Source organism: Taeniopygia guttata, chromosome 10, assembly GCF_048771995.1.
Source record: "Taeniopygia guttata chromosome 10, bTaeGut7.mat, whole genome shotgun sequence".
Classification (NCBI taxonomy): Eukaryota; Metazoa; Chordata; class Aves; order Passeriformes; family Estrildidae; genus Taeniopygia; species Taeniopygia guttata.
The window spans coordinates 3800912-3819718 of record NC_133035.1 but is presented as its reverse complement, the minus strand read 5'-3'; the positions used below and the strand labels follow the sequence as shown (position 1 = coordinate 3819718).

Sequence of the window (18807 nt, the reverse complement as noted above, 5' to 3'; positions counted from 1 at the left end):
TGACTGGAAGAATTGCTTTGTTTTTCATAAGGAAAAGAGACCCAGAGGAGCAGATTTTACTAGTTCATGCAATAGGCAGCATAATTGGGATTAGGGTACCTGACGTGCCACTGATCCTAATCCCAAGGACATCTCTACTCTTCTTCTGCTCCCTGCCAGCTCCAGCAGTACAGATCCTGTTCCATCATCACTTCCCACACATCCTCAGGATCTGCAAACCATCTCAACAACGTCAGTCGGGCCTCAAATGCTGCAGGTAGGGCAGAGGAAGGTAGGGACCGCCCCCTCTCAGAGGTGATGAAAGGCCAGGCTTACATGTGCAGTAAAAATGTGGTTAAATAACCCCTCCCTGGTCATAATGCAAGAGCTCTGGCAGGGAATGGGTCTGACTCTGCTGGGGCAGTGTTGCTTAATTTTGGTTTTTTGAGCACAAGTGTAAAAAAAAAAAAAAATTAGGATAATGATAGAAAAATACCAGTGGGGTGTCACAACATCTTCATTAGCAACTCGAGAGAGGATACAAACAGCAGAGAAATTAAATCTGCAGACAGTGCTAAACAGGGAGTGGGTGACTCAAGTGAAAGGGCTGAGAGGTAATGGGAGAGTCACAGTGTGGACAGACCACACCACCATGGAATCACAGACTGGGTTAAGTTGGAAAAGACCTTACAGCTCATCTCTTCTCACCCCCTGCCATGGGCAGGGACACCCTCCACTGTCCCAAGTCACTCCAAGCCCCATCCAACCTGGCCTTGGACACTTCCAGGGATGGGGCAGCCACAGCTGCTCCAGGAAACCTGTGCCAGGGCCTCCCCACCCTCACAGCCAGAAATTCTTTCCCAATATCCCATTTAACCCTGCCCTCTGGCAGTGGGAAGCCATTTCCCCATGTCTTGGCACTCCTTGTCCCCAGTCGCTCTCCAGCTCTCCTGGAGCTCCTTTAGGCACTGGAGGGGACTCTAAGGTCTCCTTGGAGCCTTCTCTTCTCCAGGTGAACACCCCCAGGACGAAGAAAAACAGACCTAAGACCAGGAAGAATCTCCCTTGCCTATGGGAACAAATAGTCACAAGAGTCAAACCAAACTCCTGTGGCTGCCAAGAAACACTGGATCACCATCAAAACACCAAGAGCAAGCCAGGAACTATTTCATCCTCAGGAGGTTGGTATAACCTGCAAGCGAGGCTCGCCCTGCGCTTGTGAAATGATTTCTTCTGGAACATGCAGGAGCCTCAAACAGGAGGTGGTGAGGAGGAGAGGTGTGAGTCAAAGCACAGCGCCTGGAAAAGCTCCACAAGAGCTCAATCCCCGAGAGGTCTCTGCTCTGCATCACCTCCCCTCACCTGCTCACACATTCCCTGAAAATACCCAATGTTTCTGCACGCCCTAAGTGCTGAAAAAGCATCATGTTCCTTGCCTTTCTCCCGGAGCTACAAGGAATCTTTGCACACTGGGAAATGGCTGGATCACAGTGCTGACCCTGCTGATGAACCCAGGCTGAAACACCCACGTGAGCAACAGGAATTTCTTACTCCTGGCAAGACCCAACTCAGATTTCTGAGCTGGTGCTGCACACTTTGTCATCTTGCTGACAATTGCAATTAAATTCAGTTCAGCTTCCTTCAGATGCACTTGCTGCTCCTGAAAGCCCAAAAACCAGACATTTCCTCAGAAAGCAAGAGCAGAAAGGCTCACATCTCTGGATTTTAGCCCACAAGCAAGGGAAATTACCACTGCTTAAAGGAATCCCGGGAAAAACAGACAAAATCACCATAGAAAGGCAGAAAATGAAGGATTAGCAGTAGTTTGCAATACAGAAGCAGCAAAAAGCCAGAGAAATGCAACCCAGGAAATGCCACTGCATTGAGGAGAAAGGGAAATCTGTCACTAATAGGTTGGATAATGGTGCACCTGGAATACAGGAATATACAGGAATGCTCCTGCTCTGCCTCCAGTCCCTCTGCAGCCAAGCAGTGCCCACAAACTGGGAGGGATTTCCAGATAATGTGGTTAATTGTGAAGGTTCTCCATGGGAAGATTCAAGCTAGTTACCTACAGCACAATTCCCAGATCAGAGATGCTGTCACAGCCATTCTACCAATGCCTGAACAACACATCCACAAAAGAAGAGGAGGGATTGTGACAAACAGAAAAGTACTTGTAAGAGACCAAGATCTAGTTTTCCACCACTGCTACAAACAGCAGCAGATGGACAGGAACCTACACTGAAGCCCAAACTGCAAATTAGTGGATGCTACAAAAGAAAATCCCTACAATGGCCTCGGTGCCCCTTCCTCTCTCTCCCCCAAGGCTTGTTCCCATACAAAGCCAAATATTCCTGTAGGTTTCATGGTATTCCAGTCCCAAAGCTCCCTCTGCTGCTCATACTCTAACTTCTCTGCCTTACTCCTGTGATTAGGAGACACAACCTCATCCATGTCTTTCCAGGCATCTCTCTCAAGTAAAAACCTCACAGGGTTTGGGAAAGCCAGAGGAGCACTTCCTGAAAAACAGCCCCAACTCCTGTTGCCTCTCCAGTTTTTCACAGCAAGGCCATCCTGGGTGGATTCCTTCCCAAGGAACACACCTATTCCATCACAAGATGGTCATGGTTCACTATCAAGCCCTACAAATGTTTGGTGATTCAAACCTGACAGGCACAAGGGGCAGTGGGGTGAACAGGGATGAAATGGGATCAGGAGCAGCCATGCTGTGCTTGGTGCTAAGTGCAGGTTTTGTAAGTCCCTAGAAAAGCTCCTGCTCCGTATTTTGGGAGCATGGAGTCGGTCACAGCATCAGACTCAGGTCTCAGGTCTCTAGTCCAACCTCCCAACCACAGTAGGGCCAACACTGAATTCAGGTGAAGCTGCCCACGGTTTTGTCCTCTTGGGTCTTGAAAATTTTCCCAGGTAAAGACTGTTCAACCCCTTGGGCAATGCCTGCCCCACTGCTGGGCCATCCTTATGGTAATTTGTTTCCTTAAGCCACACTGAACCCTCCCCTTTCAATTTATGACCCTCCTGCCATGCAGGTCAGCACAGAGCCTGGCTCTGTCTCCCAGCAATCTCCTTGCAGGAAGTGGAAGATCTCTGTGTCTCCTGCCTCTCCTCACAGGGCTCCAGCCCCTAACCACCCTGGTGGTCTCCATGGGATTTGCTCCAATTTACCAACAATTTCATGGTGACCCAAGTATTCTAGATGTGGTTTAACCAATGCATAGAGTTACTGGATTCTACTGGTTACAACTCCTCTGGGATTCATGCCTACTCCAGGACAGAAAGTTAACAGATACTCTCCACTCCACCTATTGGATCCAAGAAGGTTCTCAGGTTAGTAAAGCATGAGTTTATTCTTAGGTAAGTCCACACTTGCTATTCCTAATGTCCTCTTCCTCCATGTGCCCAAAAAGAGCAATCTCTCTACGTAGTTCCAAGAGACCAAGGCGAAGCTGACTGGTCTGAAGTGTCCAGATCTCCTTCCTTCCCTTTCTAACCACGGGTGCAACAGTTACAAAGAGTCCTCTCCTGGTTTCCATAACCATCCCAAGCTAAGAGTGGCCTCACGAGGCCACCTGCCAATGTTCTCAGCAAATCTGGACACACATCATCATCACCCATGGACTTTTATGGGTTGAGATTTCTTAAAAGACTCCTGATTCCAGCCTTGCTTCACTATAGGTAGTCCTGTGGCTCTCCTGTCCATCCTCCCTGGTGGGAAAGAGCTCACCTTTCCATGGTTCCGTCTCCAGGTCACTCAGTGCCCCAAACAGGGCACAACACTCACCAGCTAGGCCTGTGTGACATCACCAGTGAGGCCACTGTGACCTCCAGCTCCTGTAAGAAGCACCAGGCAGATCCAGCAGCTCTGGACCATGATCACTTTGCACAGGCCAAGCCACCCTCTCCTATACCAGGGCAGTCAGTGCCACTGGCACCACAAGGCAGGGACAAGGTTCCCAAGGCACAGCACCACCACTGGGGCAGAGATGTCCATGTTTCCATGCTGTCCTGAATTGCCAGGCCCCCTCATGTCCTCTGCCACATAAATCCCTGCAGTAACTTGTGTCTTCTCAACATAATCTAAAATTTCCACTCAATGTCTTCTCCAGAGGCAAGTTCCACCTTTAAAAACCTGCTGGTTAATGCAAGCGTGGAAAGGTTCATTTCTGTACTCTGTACTCACCTGCTCCTGAAATTGCTCTTGTGATAAACAATCAGTCACGTCCACACAGCCCAGAAGGCATCCTGAGGGATAATCACTTGGAAATTCCACATCTGCAGCAAAAGAAACATGTCTTCAGGGAGCCCATATTCCCACACACAGCTGGGGTCTGCCAATCCCCAAGCCCTTCCCTCTCTCCTCCAGGCACCTCTACTTTTTGAGACACAAAATCACATACAGCAATTTTAACACTTTTTTTATGCCTTTTCCAGGTCAGGATCTTCCTCATGAAGGACTAGGGCTGGGAAATCTAATTTTATATATAGCATTCCCTACTCAGCAGAGAGAGATTTCTGGCATTGCTCATTACACGGCTCCATGTACCAAATCACTCCAAGAACCAAGGAAAAGAGTTCACCTTTCCGGAGCAGCATTCTGTAGGTGGCTTCCAGTTCTGAGATTTCCTGAGGGGAAGGTCTTTTAGCAGTAGCTGCAATCCATAACCTCCCTCGATGAGATGTGTACCAGGTCCTGCCCTCCACTCTAAAGAACAGAGGAAAATGTAGCACTAAAACTTCAGCAGAAATCACCCACATTTTCATTCAAACACAGTCAATTCCTGCTGCTAAGCTTTGTCCTGATTATCCCAACTCAACCAATGTGTCAGGACCACAAAGAAAAGCCGAGATAGGCAAAAAATAATGTCACAAATAAAGCACAGCATGTCCTCAGGGCTTAGGAGGACATCAATCCCCAGCAGGACCAGCAGAACACATATACAGGACAATCTGCTCGCAGAAGACCCTTACAAGCTCCCAAAGTCACACAGAACAATCAAGGGAGAAATAAGGGACTAGGTCTCTGCATGGAACAGTTGTCTGGAGATCCTGGAATTCTGCAGCTGTACCAGAGTGGCTGGAGCATCCCCAGAACACTTAGATGAAAAATCCTGGCACATTAAGAATTACAGCATCCTTAGTTTGGGAAGTGAAAAAGCTTTGGCCTCCAAAATGAGAAATGTGGTGAAGAGAAAAAAAGGCTAAAGAAGATTCTTTGTTCATTATTAATAGTAGCAGCTCCTTTTTGTAACCCAATTCCAGCCCAGAGCAGGGAAGGTAGTGGCAAGGGTTGGGTTTCTTTTAAACAAAGCCTGGTGCCACTGTTGCCTCTTTATGCTGAACAAAAACCCAGAAGAACATATTTCAAGTGATTACCTTATTTGCTTTTCAAATTCCACACAGGAACGCCCCAACTGTAGCAGTGAAATCTCAGCCTCTCTCTCCACTCACCTGTTACCCTGATTTTTAAAAGTGTTTTCTTTCATAGTTCTCTTAAAAGTTTTAAAGTTCTTTTAGAAGTTTTCTATGCCTTCTGATGTTTACATATGTCTACTAGAGTTCTCACAAACTCTTCATGTAAATAATGATTGTTTTACAGTCTTCTTTGTGGGAGGAGAGAATTGATGGACTGTTGGTTTGTCCAGTGTGGTTAAAGAGGTGACAATTTCATCCTCCAATCCACTGTCACTTTAGAACTCTATATATTATGAAGTCAGAAATAAAATTAACTCTTTCTCTCTTGAACTTACCAAGCTTCTGCATACTCATTTCGTGTCCAATAACAACACTCACCCCTGTGAAGAAACTTGTCCCTTACAGGTTGAGTACTACCCCCCAAAAAAAAAAAATTCTCCAGCTCCTCAACCCATCAACCCACTGGATGAGGGAGCACAGCTTCCACACCTGGAGCTATCACAGGTATCAGTCAATGCACAGGGCCCGTGGCTCCACAGAGATCCTTTGAGGAACACAACTTCCCACCTCCCCTGTGGAGCAGGAGCTGCTTGGGATACCTTCACCTTTTGATTCCTCTCACAAGCAAAGAAGCCCAAGGCTGGTGCAGGCTGAGGCACCAACCATCATCTGAGATCTCCTGCAGCTCTCGGTCCTGAATCCGCAGCCGGTTCCGCTCCGAGCCAGACTCACTACCAGCCTCCGTGGAATGAATAATTTTCCTTTGTGGGAGCAAACCAGTTTGGTCCACCCACTTGAGAGTGTTCAAAAGAAACAGGAAAAAGGTTAGCACCTCTCCAGGAGTAATGCGTGCAAATCAATGCAAATCCTATCTGAAGTTTTCCTTCATTATCCTTATGCTCTTTGGAAAATGGGAATCTGGCAGAATAGGCTTCAAAAGATAGAGGTGAAAAAATAGAGGTGAAAGCTTAGGCCGACTCTCAGAAACTCTTCTGCATGCCTGAAAAGGAAGCAGGATGCTAAAACTCCAGTAAACCAACCCACCAGGAACATGGCATTGTCAAACCTTCTCTATCCCAAACTGAGATGGCCAGTGAGGGACACAGGGGAGGAAAGAGGAGGTGAGAAACACGGGAAACAGGGGGAATGGCTTCCCACTGGCAGAGGGCAGAGTTAGATTGGATATTAGGGAGAAATTCTTTACTGTGAGAGCTCTGAGATGCTGAAACAGGTTGTCTAGCGAAGTCGCCCCACCTCAGAAAGTGTTCTTGGCCAGGTTGGACAGGGCAACCTGGTCTGGTGAAAGGTGTTCCTGTCCCCAGCAGGAGATGGAATGAGACTATCTTTAAAGTCCCTTTCAACTCAAACCATCCTGTGATCTTTTCCCCAAAAGATCCTCTTCTATAGATGTGCTGGAATTGACAATTCTCAAGCTCAGCTCCCCAAAATGAGTCACTACTCTGGAATAAACCATGGAAGCCCCACTGACCAAAGGAGCAGGCTGGAGGAGACGGGGATTCACCAAAACCCCAGAGTTTGGTGTCATCTCTGCCCCAGGGCTCCCGGCTGGCTCGCTCAGTGCGCCACAGCTCATGGCTGCAATGGTCTCATCCAGTCTGCAAGCACAAATGAGAGGGATGAACATCCCCTGCTTCCCCTGGAAACATCTCCCTTCTCCCCACACACTCTGACTCAAAGCATTTTTGCCCCATTCCCCCCACCTAAATGACTTCCTTGCTCAGCCTGATTTCCAGTTTGAGCAGTCACTGCTCTCTAGTGCAGAAACTCAGCTTGGTGTGAATTTGAGCTGAAGTGGTTCTGTTGAGACAGGCCTTCTGAAACACCTCTTTCCCAGGCAGCTTTAACAGGCATGTCAGACCACTCTCCATAAGGATTTGCACCTCCTTGTTCTCGGGCACGCTGCCAGCCCTCACTCACTTGCTGTGGTACTCAGCCATGTTGTTGTCTTCCTCCAAGATCTGCCTGCCAGCGAAGTCGATGGTGATTTTCTTGGCCAGCCGAGAGGCGTGGCGCAGCTCCCGCAGCTCCTGCTCCCTCTTCTGGAGCGCTTCCCTCTCCTGCTTGGAGAGCCACTGGTTGGAGTCCGTGGCAAAGTAATCCGACTCGTCATCAATGACCTGGGTCCGACGCACGCTGGGAAAGAAGATGAGCACAGTGAGACCACAGCAGAGCCTCAAACCCACCCTCCAACCTGCTCTTTCCCGTCTCTCTGGGGAGCTGGACTGTCAGGGACAAAAAGCAAAAGGGATCCATTCCAGAGGCTCACTCCTGTCCCACCAAATGCCATAGTTAAGGTGTCAGTGGCTGCAGTGGGTTTTAGAAGGAATTCCCAACGTTTCTGCTGAAGGCACCTCACCTGCCAGTCATTTATGCTATTCACAACAGTCTCCCACTTAGTATCTTACCTTGTCCTATCAAATTCCAACAGCTTGTCTTTGTGCTTCACAGCCATCTCCAGGCCTGATTTGAGTCTTGCTTCCTGCTGAGGCAGCAAGCCTTTGCTTATGGCATCCAAATTCCCTGAACTTTCAGCACCTGAGACATAAAACAAACCACAACTCAGCTTTGAGTGTGCTAAAGCCATTTGGGGGTGGGCCAGGCTGCAGAAACGCCCCCTAAACTAAATGCCATGCTAGGAGCTAAGAGTAAAACTTTGCAGCAAGATCAGCATCTTTCTGGGGAGGCTGAAGCCACAATTTTCCCTCAAGTCCATTTCAAAGACTCCTTCCTCCAAAGAGGAGGAATCACTTAAATATCACAGTGATAAAGTCTGGGTAGAGTTCAAGGAGAAGCTCCTGGCCTTTGGTTTTCCTTCACCTTTCCCTAACAATTTGGGCAGTCAAAATTCCTCCCATCACCAACCACGGGTCTCAGGCCATAGAATCATGGAATGGTTTGGGTTGAAAAGGACCTTAAAGCTCATCTCCTTCCACTCTCTGCCATGGTGGAACACCAAGGACACTTTCCACTATCCCAGGGTGCTCCAAGCCCCATCCAACCTGGCCTGGAACACTTGCAGGGATAGGACAGCCACAGCTTCTTTGGAAAACCTGTGCCAGAGCCTCACCACCCTCACAGAGTAGGATTTATTTTCCAAAATCCAATCTAAATTTCTCGTCTTTTAGTTTAAAACCATTCCTTCTTGTACTATCACTATCTGCCATTTAAGTAGTCCCTCTCCCTCCTTTTCATAAGTCCTCTAAGCACTGGGAGCAGCTCTAAGGTCTGGAGACTTTTCTTCTGCAGTAACAACCCCAGCTTTTTTAGGAGCCCCCTCCTAAAAGCCAAACCCTTCCCATATGTTGTTATCCCCACAAAGAGCCTCTTGCCCAGGACAGATTCCAGGGAGAACCAGAGCCTTCTACTGCTGTTTGTGTCTCCCACAAACAATATCCTGCTCTGACACACCACATCAGACTCCCAAACCAGCTGTTTCCAGAGATGGAGAAATCTATTCCCAGCAAATGCTCTTCCTTCTTACCCCTCCTGGCAAGGGGCCCAAACCCACCCAACCAACAGGGAACAACCAAAAAATGCCACAAAAAAGATTTGAACACTGGCCATGATGGAACAAAGCAGTGCATTTCACCACACTGGGAAATGCCTTCATTTTGGGAAAATAATTGTCTGCATTTCCCTTTGGTTGCTGATCCACAATTTTTGCTCCAAAACAAACAGCAAACCACATTCCAGCTTTTACCTACACAGATAACAAAACAAGAGCTGGCAGGGGCAGGAGGGAAAGAGATAAAACAGGTAAGAAAAGGGATCCTGAAGTATGCCAACATCTGTATTGGAAGGATAGAACAGATTGGCTGGTGCTCTCAAGGACTTCCATCCTCCCTCCATCTCCACAGCTTTAAGGAGAAACCAGATCTGGAGTAAATATTTCCCCAGTTCCTCAGCAAAGTGTATTTTCCAACCAAGAACACCACGACCTTGGCTGTAGTTCAGCTAAATTCAGACAAACATCCCCACAATGCACAGGTCTTCACTGGGACACTGGGTAGTATTTCCTCTTGCTTTCCTTGGCTCTGTTCCTATTTCTAGCTCCCAAGGTAAGTGTGAGACAAGAAGAGCCATTAGAAAATATTAACCACCACCTCTCTAAGCCCAGCAAATCAGACAGGAGCACTTTATCTTCCACAACACACATTCCACAGGAGACTTATCCTAATTTTCAAGGACTGCTACAATGATCCAGTTCATGAGATTGATTCTGGAATGCCAAATGAGCAGCCCTGGGGGCTCAGGGAAAGGACACCACACACTGCCACTTGATACTTGCCACTGTCACCTCAGCTGAAGCCTGGGAATGCTGCCTAGGGCTTGCAGGAGGAACCAAAGAACCAGCTTCCAATCCATCCTTTTAATGCCAGGCAGCAATGAGGGCAAGTGGCTCAGTGAAGTCTGAAGGAAATAATGCACACAAACCATTTGGATTCATTCTATTCCAGGTATGCAATACCTACTGACCTGCCATGAGCTTCTTCAGCAGCTTCTGGCTCTTGTTGGAGTCCCGCTGAAGAATGTCCTGCTCTTCTTTAGTGCACACCTGAGAAAAAGAGGAAATGAAAGCTTGGGAAGGACGTCACATGTGAAGGATGTCACAGCTTGACCAGTTTCAGAGCCCTGGACAACAGTTCAGGCTGTTTAAAGTGGCAGTGACAATCCACACCTCTTTCTCTTCCCCACTGACATGGGAAGCTTGTTCTTCACTAAAAGAAATGTAGAGTTTGGTCTCTCCCTGTTCTGTGGGTGGACATGTTGCTGACTGACCTCAAAGGACAAGAGATGAGCTCAGAATCATCCCAGGCAGAACCACAACCCTTAACAGTTTTTCTCTCCCTTCTTGGCCACTGGGAGTTAAGCTGATTTTTCAAAATAGCAACAAATCTGCTTTAAAACATTTTGCTCTACCCAACCAACAATTTCCTCTCCCATGAAGAAAAATCTCCTCTGCCATCAGTAACTTGTCCCCTTTCTCCAAAGGGTGTCCTTTGAACTGAATCTCAGTGTTAACATGTATTCCAAAGGCGTGCAAGAGTTGAAGGAAAAGCAGGACACTGCTCTTGACAAGGTGATCAGGGGCTGAAGCCTTGCAGAGATTTTGGACACTGCAGTGACACACCAGAGACTCTCAGAAACCAGACAAGCTCCAAAGCCATGTAAATTATGGGAGAAACCTCCTAACAAGTTCTTTCCTGAAGGGCTAATTCAGACAACTTTTCCAGGTCCAAACAGGGCAAAGAATTCACAGAATCACTGGGTTGGAAGAGACTTTAAGGACCATCGAGTCTAACCCATGTCCTAACCACCTCAAATAAACCATGGCATCAAGTGCCATATCCAGTCTTTTGTTAAACACATCCAGAGATGGTGACTCCACCACCTCCCTAGGCAGGCCATTCCAGAACTTCACCACTCTTTCCATGAAAAACTTTTTCCTAATATCCAGCCTGTATTTCCCTTGGTGCAGCTTAAGGCTGTGTCCTCTGGTTCTGTCAGTTCCTGGAGAGAGAGACCAACCCACCTGAGCACAGCCACCTTTCAGGGAGCTGTAGAGAGTGATAAGGTCACCTTTGAGTCTCCTTTTCTCCAGGCTGAACACCCCCAGCTGCCTCAGTGGTTCCTCACAGGGTTTGTTCCCAGCCCCTTGCCCAGTAAGTTGCAGTAATTAACTCCCTGGTTACTCACCAGGGCCCCACAGAACAGGCAGGGCCCGGAGCCCTCCTGCTCACAGACAATGCGCCCGCACTCCAGGCAGTTGTTGATGAGTTTGTGCTTCTGGCCCAGGCACTCGCAGGCGTGGCGGCCCGGGATGAGCACGGCCAGCCTGTCCTGCCCCTCCCTTGTGTACAGGCTGACATACTTGGGCTTCTTCTTAGAGGAAATGCTACTGCTGACTCCGCTGCTGCTCTCCTGGGCCTGGGAAGGAAAAAAAATAAACAAACAAACTGTGCTCCCAGTGCAGAACAGGCAGCAGAGAGCCAGCACTGACCCCTGGGCAGGCCAGGAGGCTCAGACAAGTGTTATTCTGCCTTACTGGAATGAAACTTGGACCAGACCCCAGACTGAGTGGAAAGACAAGCTCAGACCTGCCAGAAAAGCTCCAAGAAATCCAAACAAAGCAAGGACACCAGGATGCACTCAAAGTTTGCCACCCATGCCAGCTGGAGCTGGTGGGATTTGGGCAGCGAGCGCTGCTTTCAGGCTCTGCACAGCCTCACACCTGTCTAACAGCTCCAAACAGCAGCTCAGCTACTCCTGATGCCTCAGATTTAGCTTTTATATTTTTCAGACTCTATTCTGCTTTAGTGTGCGGGTCTGGGCCTCATATTAGGAGATAGTAAGCTCTCTTCACAGAATAGATGGACAAAACAATTCCTGCTCTATCTAGGGACCCAAGGACAGGCAATGCAAACTTCAGGCCCAAGAGCATAAACAACGTGAGCTGAAGAGAAAAAACAAGTAGGATGGGACTTCATGGGCTGGAGCTAATTGGACAATTAACTCCAATATGCAAATGGACCAAAACTCATAAAAGTGTGAGACCCCATGACATGTGGTCCATTTTGTGGCCATTTGTTGTTGTTTTTTTTTTTTTTTTAATTTTAATTAAGTTAGAAGGTAACTACAAGGAAATGGAACATCACTGTCCACTTTTAACCCACCAATTCAAAAATGTTGTGGTTTATCCTATAAACACTTCTACAAATACTTTCAGCTCTTGCAGCCTCCCTGCTCCAAAGTTCCATTTAAAAACATGAATTCAAGTTCTACTCCTTACTCAGGAATTGCAGCATTTCTCAGGTTTTAGTGTCTCTATGCTCTTATTCCACAGTTTCTTTCTGAAGTATTTCAGTTGTTAATTAAAGCTTTAATTGGTGTGACTGAGATAGTTTAAATACAGTAGGAAAGGATTTAAGCCACTTGGTGGCTTAAATTCCCCACCCTCATATCTGATTTAAAGAAATTCCTTTTATTCCTAATTACAGCTTCAACTTCCTTCACCTGCTCTCTCCTCTCAGGCTTTCTGGGGGAGAAATCCATGCTGGCATATTTGCTGCCTGATGATTATTTTACTCCCAGTTATAGACACAAACAGACACAACCTTTGTCCCCAGCCTGGATATCACAGAAATATGGAAATGGTTAGGTTGGAAAAGCCATCTAAGATCAGAGACCCATCAATAACTCCTTTCTACTCTCCCCTTCTTCTTCCTTTTCTTCTCTCCTTCCTCTCTCCCCAAGTGCCACATCCACATGTTTTTTGAATCCCTTCAGGGATGGTGACTCCATCACTGTCTCAGACAGTCCATTCTAGTATCTGACCACAGTTTCCATTAATTTTTTTCCCTAATATCCAGCCTAAACCTCCCCTGGCACAGCTTGAGGCCATTTTCTCTCATCCTGTCCTTTGTTTCCTGGGAGCAGATGACAACCCCCACCCAGCTGTCCCCTCCTGTCAGGAGTTGTGCAGAGCCATAAATTCCTCCTGAGCCGCCTTTTCTCCAGGCTGAGCCTCCCCAGCTCCCTCAGCCACTCCTGGTGCTCCAGACCCTTCCCCAGCTCTTTTCCCTTCTCTGGACACGCTCCAGCCCTTCACTACCTGTCTTGTGAGGGGCCCAAAACTGACACCAGGATTTGAGGTGTGGCCTGAGCAGTGCCCACCTGGTCATCCCAGTCTGACGTGTCCCAGACACTCATTTCCACTTTCCAATCACATCTTTACCAGTGTCTGACACTCTCTTTCCCCAGGCTCAAGGCTCCAAGCCTTTCCAGTGACCCCCAGCCTCCCTGGCGTGCCCCCCACGCTCACCTTGGCCAGGTCCAGTGGGGTTTTCACCTCCTCCCCGTGAGCACAGGGCTCGGTGTATGCCAGGGTCTCCTGCTTGTTCCGCCCTTTGCGCTTCCCCTTCTTCCCTTGGTCCCCGCCCCGCAGCACTTCCGAAGCCTCTGGAAGCGTGAGCAAGCACAGAGAGAGTTGGGTTAATGCCAGCAGAAAAATGATATCCCTGGACTCTACTTCATGACTGAAAATGGGCTTTCAACTGTCCCAACAATCAGGATTGGGATCCATACAGGGATTCGTGGCATGGAATTGTCTGTCACGGCAATAACCGAGTTTATTTGAGAGCTCGGCACCACTCACCGTCCTTTTTCCGATAGGCGGGGAAGGGCTCGGACGGCAGCTGGGCGGATTTCCTCCACCTGCTCAGCAGCTCTTCCACAAACCAGCTCTTCTTCCCCTCGGTGCCCTGAACAAGGTCAACCACGTACTCCCGGATCTCATCCTCGTTCGTGATGGACAAGATGTACCTACGGCGGGCCGGGGTGGATAGAAATGGGTGAGGGGCGGATGCTCCGAGGTCTCAGCGCACAGGTGTGTCATTAGTCTTTCCTTTTCGGATCAGGTTTCTGTGGAGACCGTGGTAAGACCATGGCAGGAGGTGGAACGATATGACCTTTAAGATCCCTCCCAACTAAGAGCAATCTGTATTCTGTCACCCCACATCTCCACCTGAGCCACAACCCCGAGCAAACGCCCGACAGCTGCTGTGACACACCGTGTTCCTCCGTGCTGGACCGAGGAGGCCCTGCCAGAGGGCAGGAGGCCCCCGGCGGCCCCGGCCCCGCTCACCTCACCACGTCCTCGCCCACGTCCAGCCCGAAGTCCCCGCGCAGGTGTTGGACGCACCAGGCCAGCAGCGCGCTGGGCGCCGCCATCTTCCGCGGGGGACGGGAAACGCCGCCGCACCGCCCGGCACCTCCTCTTCCTTTCGCTTCCCCCGGGAACGCGGCCGCGGAGCGAGCGTTCCGGGAGCGGTTTGTGGAGCCCGGGAATGGTTTGGGAATGCCCGGGAATGGCCGGGACCGTAAATCCCACCCCGTTCCAGCCCCGCGCCACGGGCAGCGACACTCCCGCTAGACCAGGCTATCCCAAGCCCTATTAAGCGTGGCTTTAAACACTTCCACAGATGGGGCACCACAGACACTCTGTGCAACCTGTGCCAGCGCCGCTGTCCTCTCCCAGGGAATTTCATCCCACCACCCGGCGGGGCGGAGGGCGGGAAGGGCGGCGGGAAGGGCGGCGGGTGAGGCGGTCCCGCGCTCGTGGGCGGGCGCTGCCGGGGCGGGGCCGGCCGGCATGGCGCGGACCAAGGCGGACCAGCGCGGGCGCGCCTTCCGCAAGGGTGCGGGGCGGCGGAGCGGGACGGGCTGAGGGCATCCCGGGCACTGCTGACCCCGTGTCCCCTTGTTTCCCTCTGCAGTGTTGGTGGCCCGCGCTCCCCGCAAGGCGCTGGGCTCCGGCAGCGGCTCCGGCAGCGGCTCCGGCAGCGCCAGCGCGGGGCCATCGCTGCCCGGCCGGAGAGGTGAGCACGGCCCGGCCCCTTTCCTCCCTCCCTTCCTTCCCTCGCCTCTTCTTTTCCTTCCTTTCTTTTCCTTCCTTTCTTTTCCTTCCTTCCTCTTCCTTCCTTCCTCTTCCTTCCCCTTCCTTCCTCTTCCTTCCATCCTCTTCCTTCCTTTCTTTCTCTTCCTTCCTTTCTTTTCCTTCCTTCCTTTCTTTTCCTTCCTTCCTTTCTTTTCCTTCCTTTCTTCTCCTTCCTTCTCCTTCCTTCCTTCTCCTTCCTTCCTTCTCCTTCCTTCCTTCTCCTTCCTTCCTTCTCCTTCCTTCCTTCTCCTCCCTTTCTTTTCCTTCCTTTTCCTTCCCTCCTTTTCCTTCCTTTTCCTTCCCTCCTTTTCCTTCCTTTTCCTTCCCTCCTTTTCCTTCCTTCTCCTTCCCTCCTTTTCCTTCCTTCTCCTTCCCTCCTTTTCCTTCCTTCTCCTTCCTTCCTTTTCCATCCTTCTCCTTCCTTCCTTTTCTTTCCTTTTCCTTCCTTCCGTCCTTCCCTGTTTCCCTTTCCTTCCCTCTTCTCTCCCTCACTACGTTCTTTCTTCTTCTTTTCTTCCCTCCCTTTCTCCCTCTTTCTTCCTCCTCCTCTCCTCCCTCCCTCCTCCATTCCATCCCTCTCTTTCCCCCTCTTTCCCTCCCTCCCTCCTTCATTCCATCCCTCTCTTTCCCTGTCTTTTCCTCGCTCCCTCCTCTCCGCGTCCTTTCCCCGCTCGCCCCGCGGGCTGACCCGGCGCTCCCCGCAGGAGAGCGGCGCCCCGTGGGGCTGAACCGGGTCTGTGTCCGGCCGGTGCCCGCCTGGCAAAGGGGCATCAGCGACTTCCTGAAGCGCCTGTCCAAGGAGAGCCGGGTCCCCGACGGAGACACGCCCGGGACCAGCGGCCTGGAGTGCGTATTGGGGCAGGGGGAAGCAACTTGGGATTACTTTGTGAAACTCCAGTTCATCTTCGAAGGGGCAAGGGAGTGCTGGCAAGTTGACAGTGTGTCTCCTGACCTGTGTATCCTCATGGAAATTATGTTTCTCAGCAAAGTTTTCAGCCACCTTGTCGAGGTTCCTGAAAATGGATGGAGTAACTGGTAGTTGAGGCAAGTTCTTACTGCTCAGGCATAACTTTGCCAGCACAGTGAAGTTTTAGAAAAGCTTAGGAGAGTACTAAAAATTTCCATGTGCCAGGAATTGAATTGCTTTTCCAAGCTGGAACCTCAGAGATTAACCTGTAGGCTGCACTACTGACTAAAAAGGCAGCAGTATAAAATATTGTCTTACAGACACTCTGTTTTCCATAGAGAATTCTGGGTTGAACCTCCATTTTCCCAGCAAAGATAGGTATTCTCAAACTGCCAGGGGGAGCCCATGAGAATCAGCCCCAAACTGTCCAGCAGGACAAGCAGACAAAGGCTTTTAAGTGCATCCCACCTGTTGGTGAAACAGAAAACATTTCCTGTAGCACAGGAAGACTTTCATCCCTTTAATTTGGAGTTTATTGGGCCAAGCAAAAACAAGGTGGTGAGAACACAGGATAAAGTAAACCCTGTCAGTCCTGATGCCTCAAGGTGCTGTCTGAGGCTAACCTGGGTCATTTGGGTCACATGGGCTTGGGAAAAGGGCTTTGTTAGCCTTTCAAACCAGAGCTGGTTTCTGCTAATTCTTCTGAAATAATGCTCCTTACAGAACTCGGCCCCTGCCACTGGATCCTGCCGAAGAGGGAGAGTGCTCAGAGGAAGAGTAGATGTGATCTGACCTCAATTTTCATGTTAAAACGCTCCTACTCGAGCTGGGTTTTATACATTTGCATAGTTCTTTACAGTTTTTTATGGCTTCCTTTCAGCTTTTGTACAAGACTAAAAGTCTGAGAGATGGCACGAACACTGGAGAAAATAAGTAATTTTTACTGTATGGAATGTAACGTTTACTTTTGAAACTTACTGTTTATTTTAAACCACTGTAAACCACAAATTTTTATCTTTGTTTGCTTGAGTTCCTCCTGCATGTTGGGCAGCTTTTGTCTTTCATCTTCTGCCTGCCTTGTGTTTGTGCAAGACTTGCATGATCGTGGTTGTCCTGTTACTGAAAAGCAGATCCTCCTTTTTTAAATAAACTGAAGCCTTCTGAGCACACACCTGTGTTGTGTCTTAATTGTAGTAAAAGCTGTTAATGAAGATTTCTTTGTCCAAAGATGGGAAACTGGATTTGGAAAGACACCAGAGAGGTGGGTGGGCAGCTGAAACTTGCTCTGATTAGAGGTGAAGTTTACCTAAAACAAACTAGTTGTTCTAAAGAATCAGAACTCTGAAAGCTGGGGGAGCAATAAATGGCTAAAACTAAATAAAACTTGTTATGATGGTTGTTACAACTTTGCCACATAACTTTTGGGGTAATTCATAGGAAAAAAGCATGTGGGGCCTTGTGACAGGTCTTAATGGCAGGGGTTCTGCTTGTGCTCTTACTCAGAAGCTCCCTGAAATAACATAATATTGTTGAGCAGATGAAAAGGGGAATTTAGGAGGAGATTAAAATTTAAATTTAGCACATCAGAAGAGTTTAGTGGCAGCTCTTGTAGGTCAGCCTGGTGTCTGTATCACTGTACTGGTGGGGAAAGCAGTGAATGCTGTAAAAACCTCTTCCTAAAAAGTCTATTGATAAAAAGGAGAGTTGTTACAGAAAAGCAATTCAAGTTTGAATGAGAAGCAGCAATTGATCATTCCTTAATAGAAATTTTTTTAAGATTATGTAAATTAAGGGGGGAAATCTGAACAAGCCACAGACTCTTTTGCCCCAACACCCCACAAAACATCATCACAATGACAGGTCCCATGGTGGCACTAGTGGCAGCTCTTTCCTGTCCCTTTGACCTGCCAAACCAGCGTATCCTGAGTTCCATTTCTCCTCTAAAAATGCCTGGGAGACAGCAAACACCTCGGGGCTCTGATCAGATCTGCTCATCACCTGCATGCCCTCAGCTCTGATCCATGATCAGCTGCTCCATCAGGGCTGCCGGGTGGGAAGGGGGAAGGATGAGGAGCTGCTCATCAAGGAACAATTCTCATGGAGGCTTGAATCACAGATCCAAGAATGATTTGGGTTGGAAGGGACCTCAAAGCTCACCCCCTGTCATGGACAGGAACACCTTCCACTAGCCCAGGTTGCTCCAAGCCCTGTCCTGGCCTTGGACACTTCCAGAGATGGGGCAACTTCTCTAGGAAATCTGTGCCAGGGGCCTCCACACCCTCACAGGGGAAAAAAAATCCTTCCCAATATCCCGTCTAACCCTCCCCTCTGGCAGTGGGAAACCATTCCCCCTTGTCCTGGCACTCCAGGCCCTTGTAAAAATAGTCTCTCTCCATGTTTCTTGCTGCCTCTTTCAGGCACTGCAAGGCCACAGTTAGGTCACCCTGAAGCTTCTCTTCCCCAGGCTGAACAATCCCAATTCTCCCAGCCTTTCTTCTCAGCAGAGCTGCTCCACTCTCTGAACGTTTTGGTGCCTCCTCTGGACTCACTCCAACAGCTCCATGTCCTTCCTGGGCTGGATTGCTCTCACACATCATTAAGCAGATAAAATCTGATGGAGCTGGAACACATGAGGCTGTGGAGGGATGTGAGGAGCTTGGAACCAAATATGTGCCTCTGTGGTATGCACCCACCCTGCTGGGAACCTCAGGAAAGAGCAAAACTTGGTATTAAGGAGCAACTAAACTGCTTTTGCCTCTAATAAACAAATAAATATGCTCCATCTGCACAGATAAAATCCAAATATTTACAACAGGACCTGCAGTCCTAAAGCTGAGTTTTTAATAAGAACAAAATGCAGGAGAGGATGTTTGCTTGGCTTCTTTCCTGCTCCAATGGGAATACGGGAGGGTGACCTTCAACCCACCCTCCCTGGGGCTGGAGCTGGTTTAGCTCCAGCTGTGCCCCTGCTGCTAATCTTTGAGTCTATAGGGAAACAGGAACAGCACCCAGCTCTTCTGAAAATGAGGGG

The 18807-nt window shown here is 49.1% G+C and overlaps 2 protein-coding genes across 5 annotated transcripts in view; one reads left to right on the top strand and one right to left on the bottom strand.

Annotated features, from left to right (window-relative positions):
* Positions 1-14378, bottom strand: part of TRIP4 (thyroid hormone receptor interactor 4) — a 28367-nt gene extending 13989 nt beyond the window's left edge. The window contains exons 1-11 of one of the 3 annotated variants that reach the window (XM_002193418.7): positions 14078-14378; positions 13589-13755; positions 13256-13392; positions 11131-11361; positions 9910-9988; positions 7839-7968; positions 7351-7566; positions 6902-7028; positions 6018-6205; positions 4578-4702; positions 4181-4272 (exon numbers count right to left, since the gene is read on the bottom strand). In XM_002193418.7, the coding sequence (XP_002193454.6) occupies positions 4181-4272; positions 4578-4702; positions 6018-6205; positions 6902-7028; positions 7351-7566; positions 7839-7968; positions 9910-9988; positions 11131-11361; positions 13256-13392; positions 13589-13755; positions 14078-14163 (1578 nt within the window). In that variant the 5' untranslated portion in view covers positions 14164-14378. The remainder of the gene's footprint in view (positions 1-4180; positions 4273-4577; positions 4703-6017; positions 6206-6901; positions 7029-7350; positions 7567-7838; positions 7969-9909; positions 9989-11130; positions 11362-13255; positions 13393-13588; positions 13756-14077) is intronic. The other 2 variants (XM_030281567.4, XM_030281568.4) reach the window with 2 other exon arrangements.
* A 150-nt stretch (positions 14379-14528) lies between these two features.
* PCLAF (PCNA clamp associated factor) lies at positions 14529-16945 on the top strand. Of its 2 annotated transcripts, XM_030281570.4 has the most exons (4): positions 14529-14630; positions 14709-14810; positions 15574-15715; positions 16500-16945. In XM_030281570.4, the coding sequence occupies exons 1-4, from the start codon at positions 14585-14587 to the stop codon at positions 16555-16557; spliced, it is 348 nt and encodes a 115-aa protein (XP_030137430.4). In that variant the 5' UTR covers positions 14529-14584; the 3' UTR covers positions 16558-16945. The 2 variants fall into 2 exon arrangements, with proteins under 2 accessions (XP_030137430.4, XP_072790168.1); XM_072934067.1 differs by lacking the exon at positions 15574-15715.
* The last annotated feature ends 1862 nt before the right edge of the window (positions 16946-18807 follow it).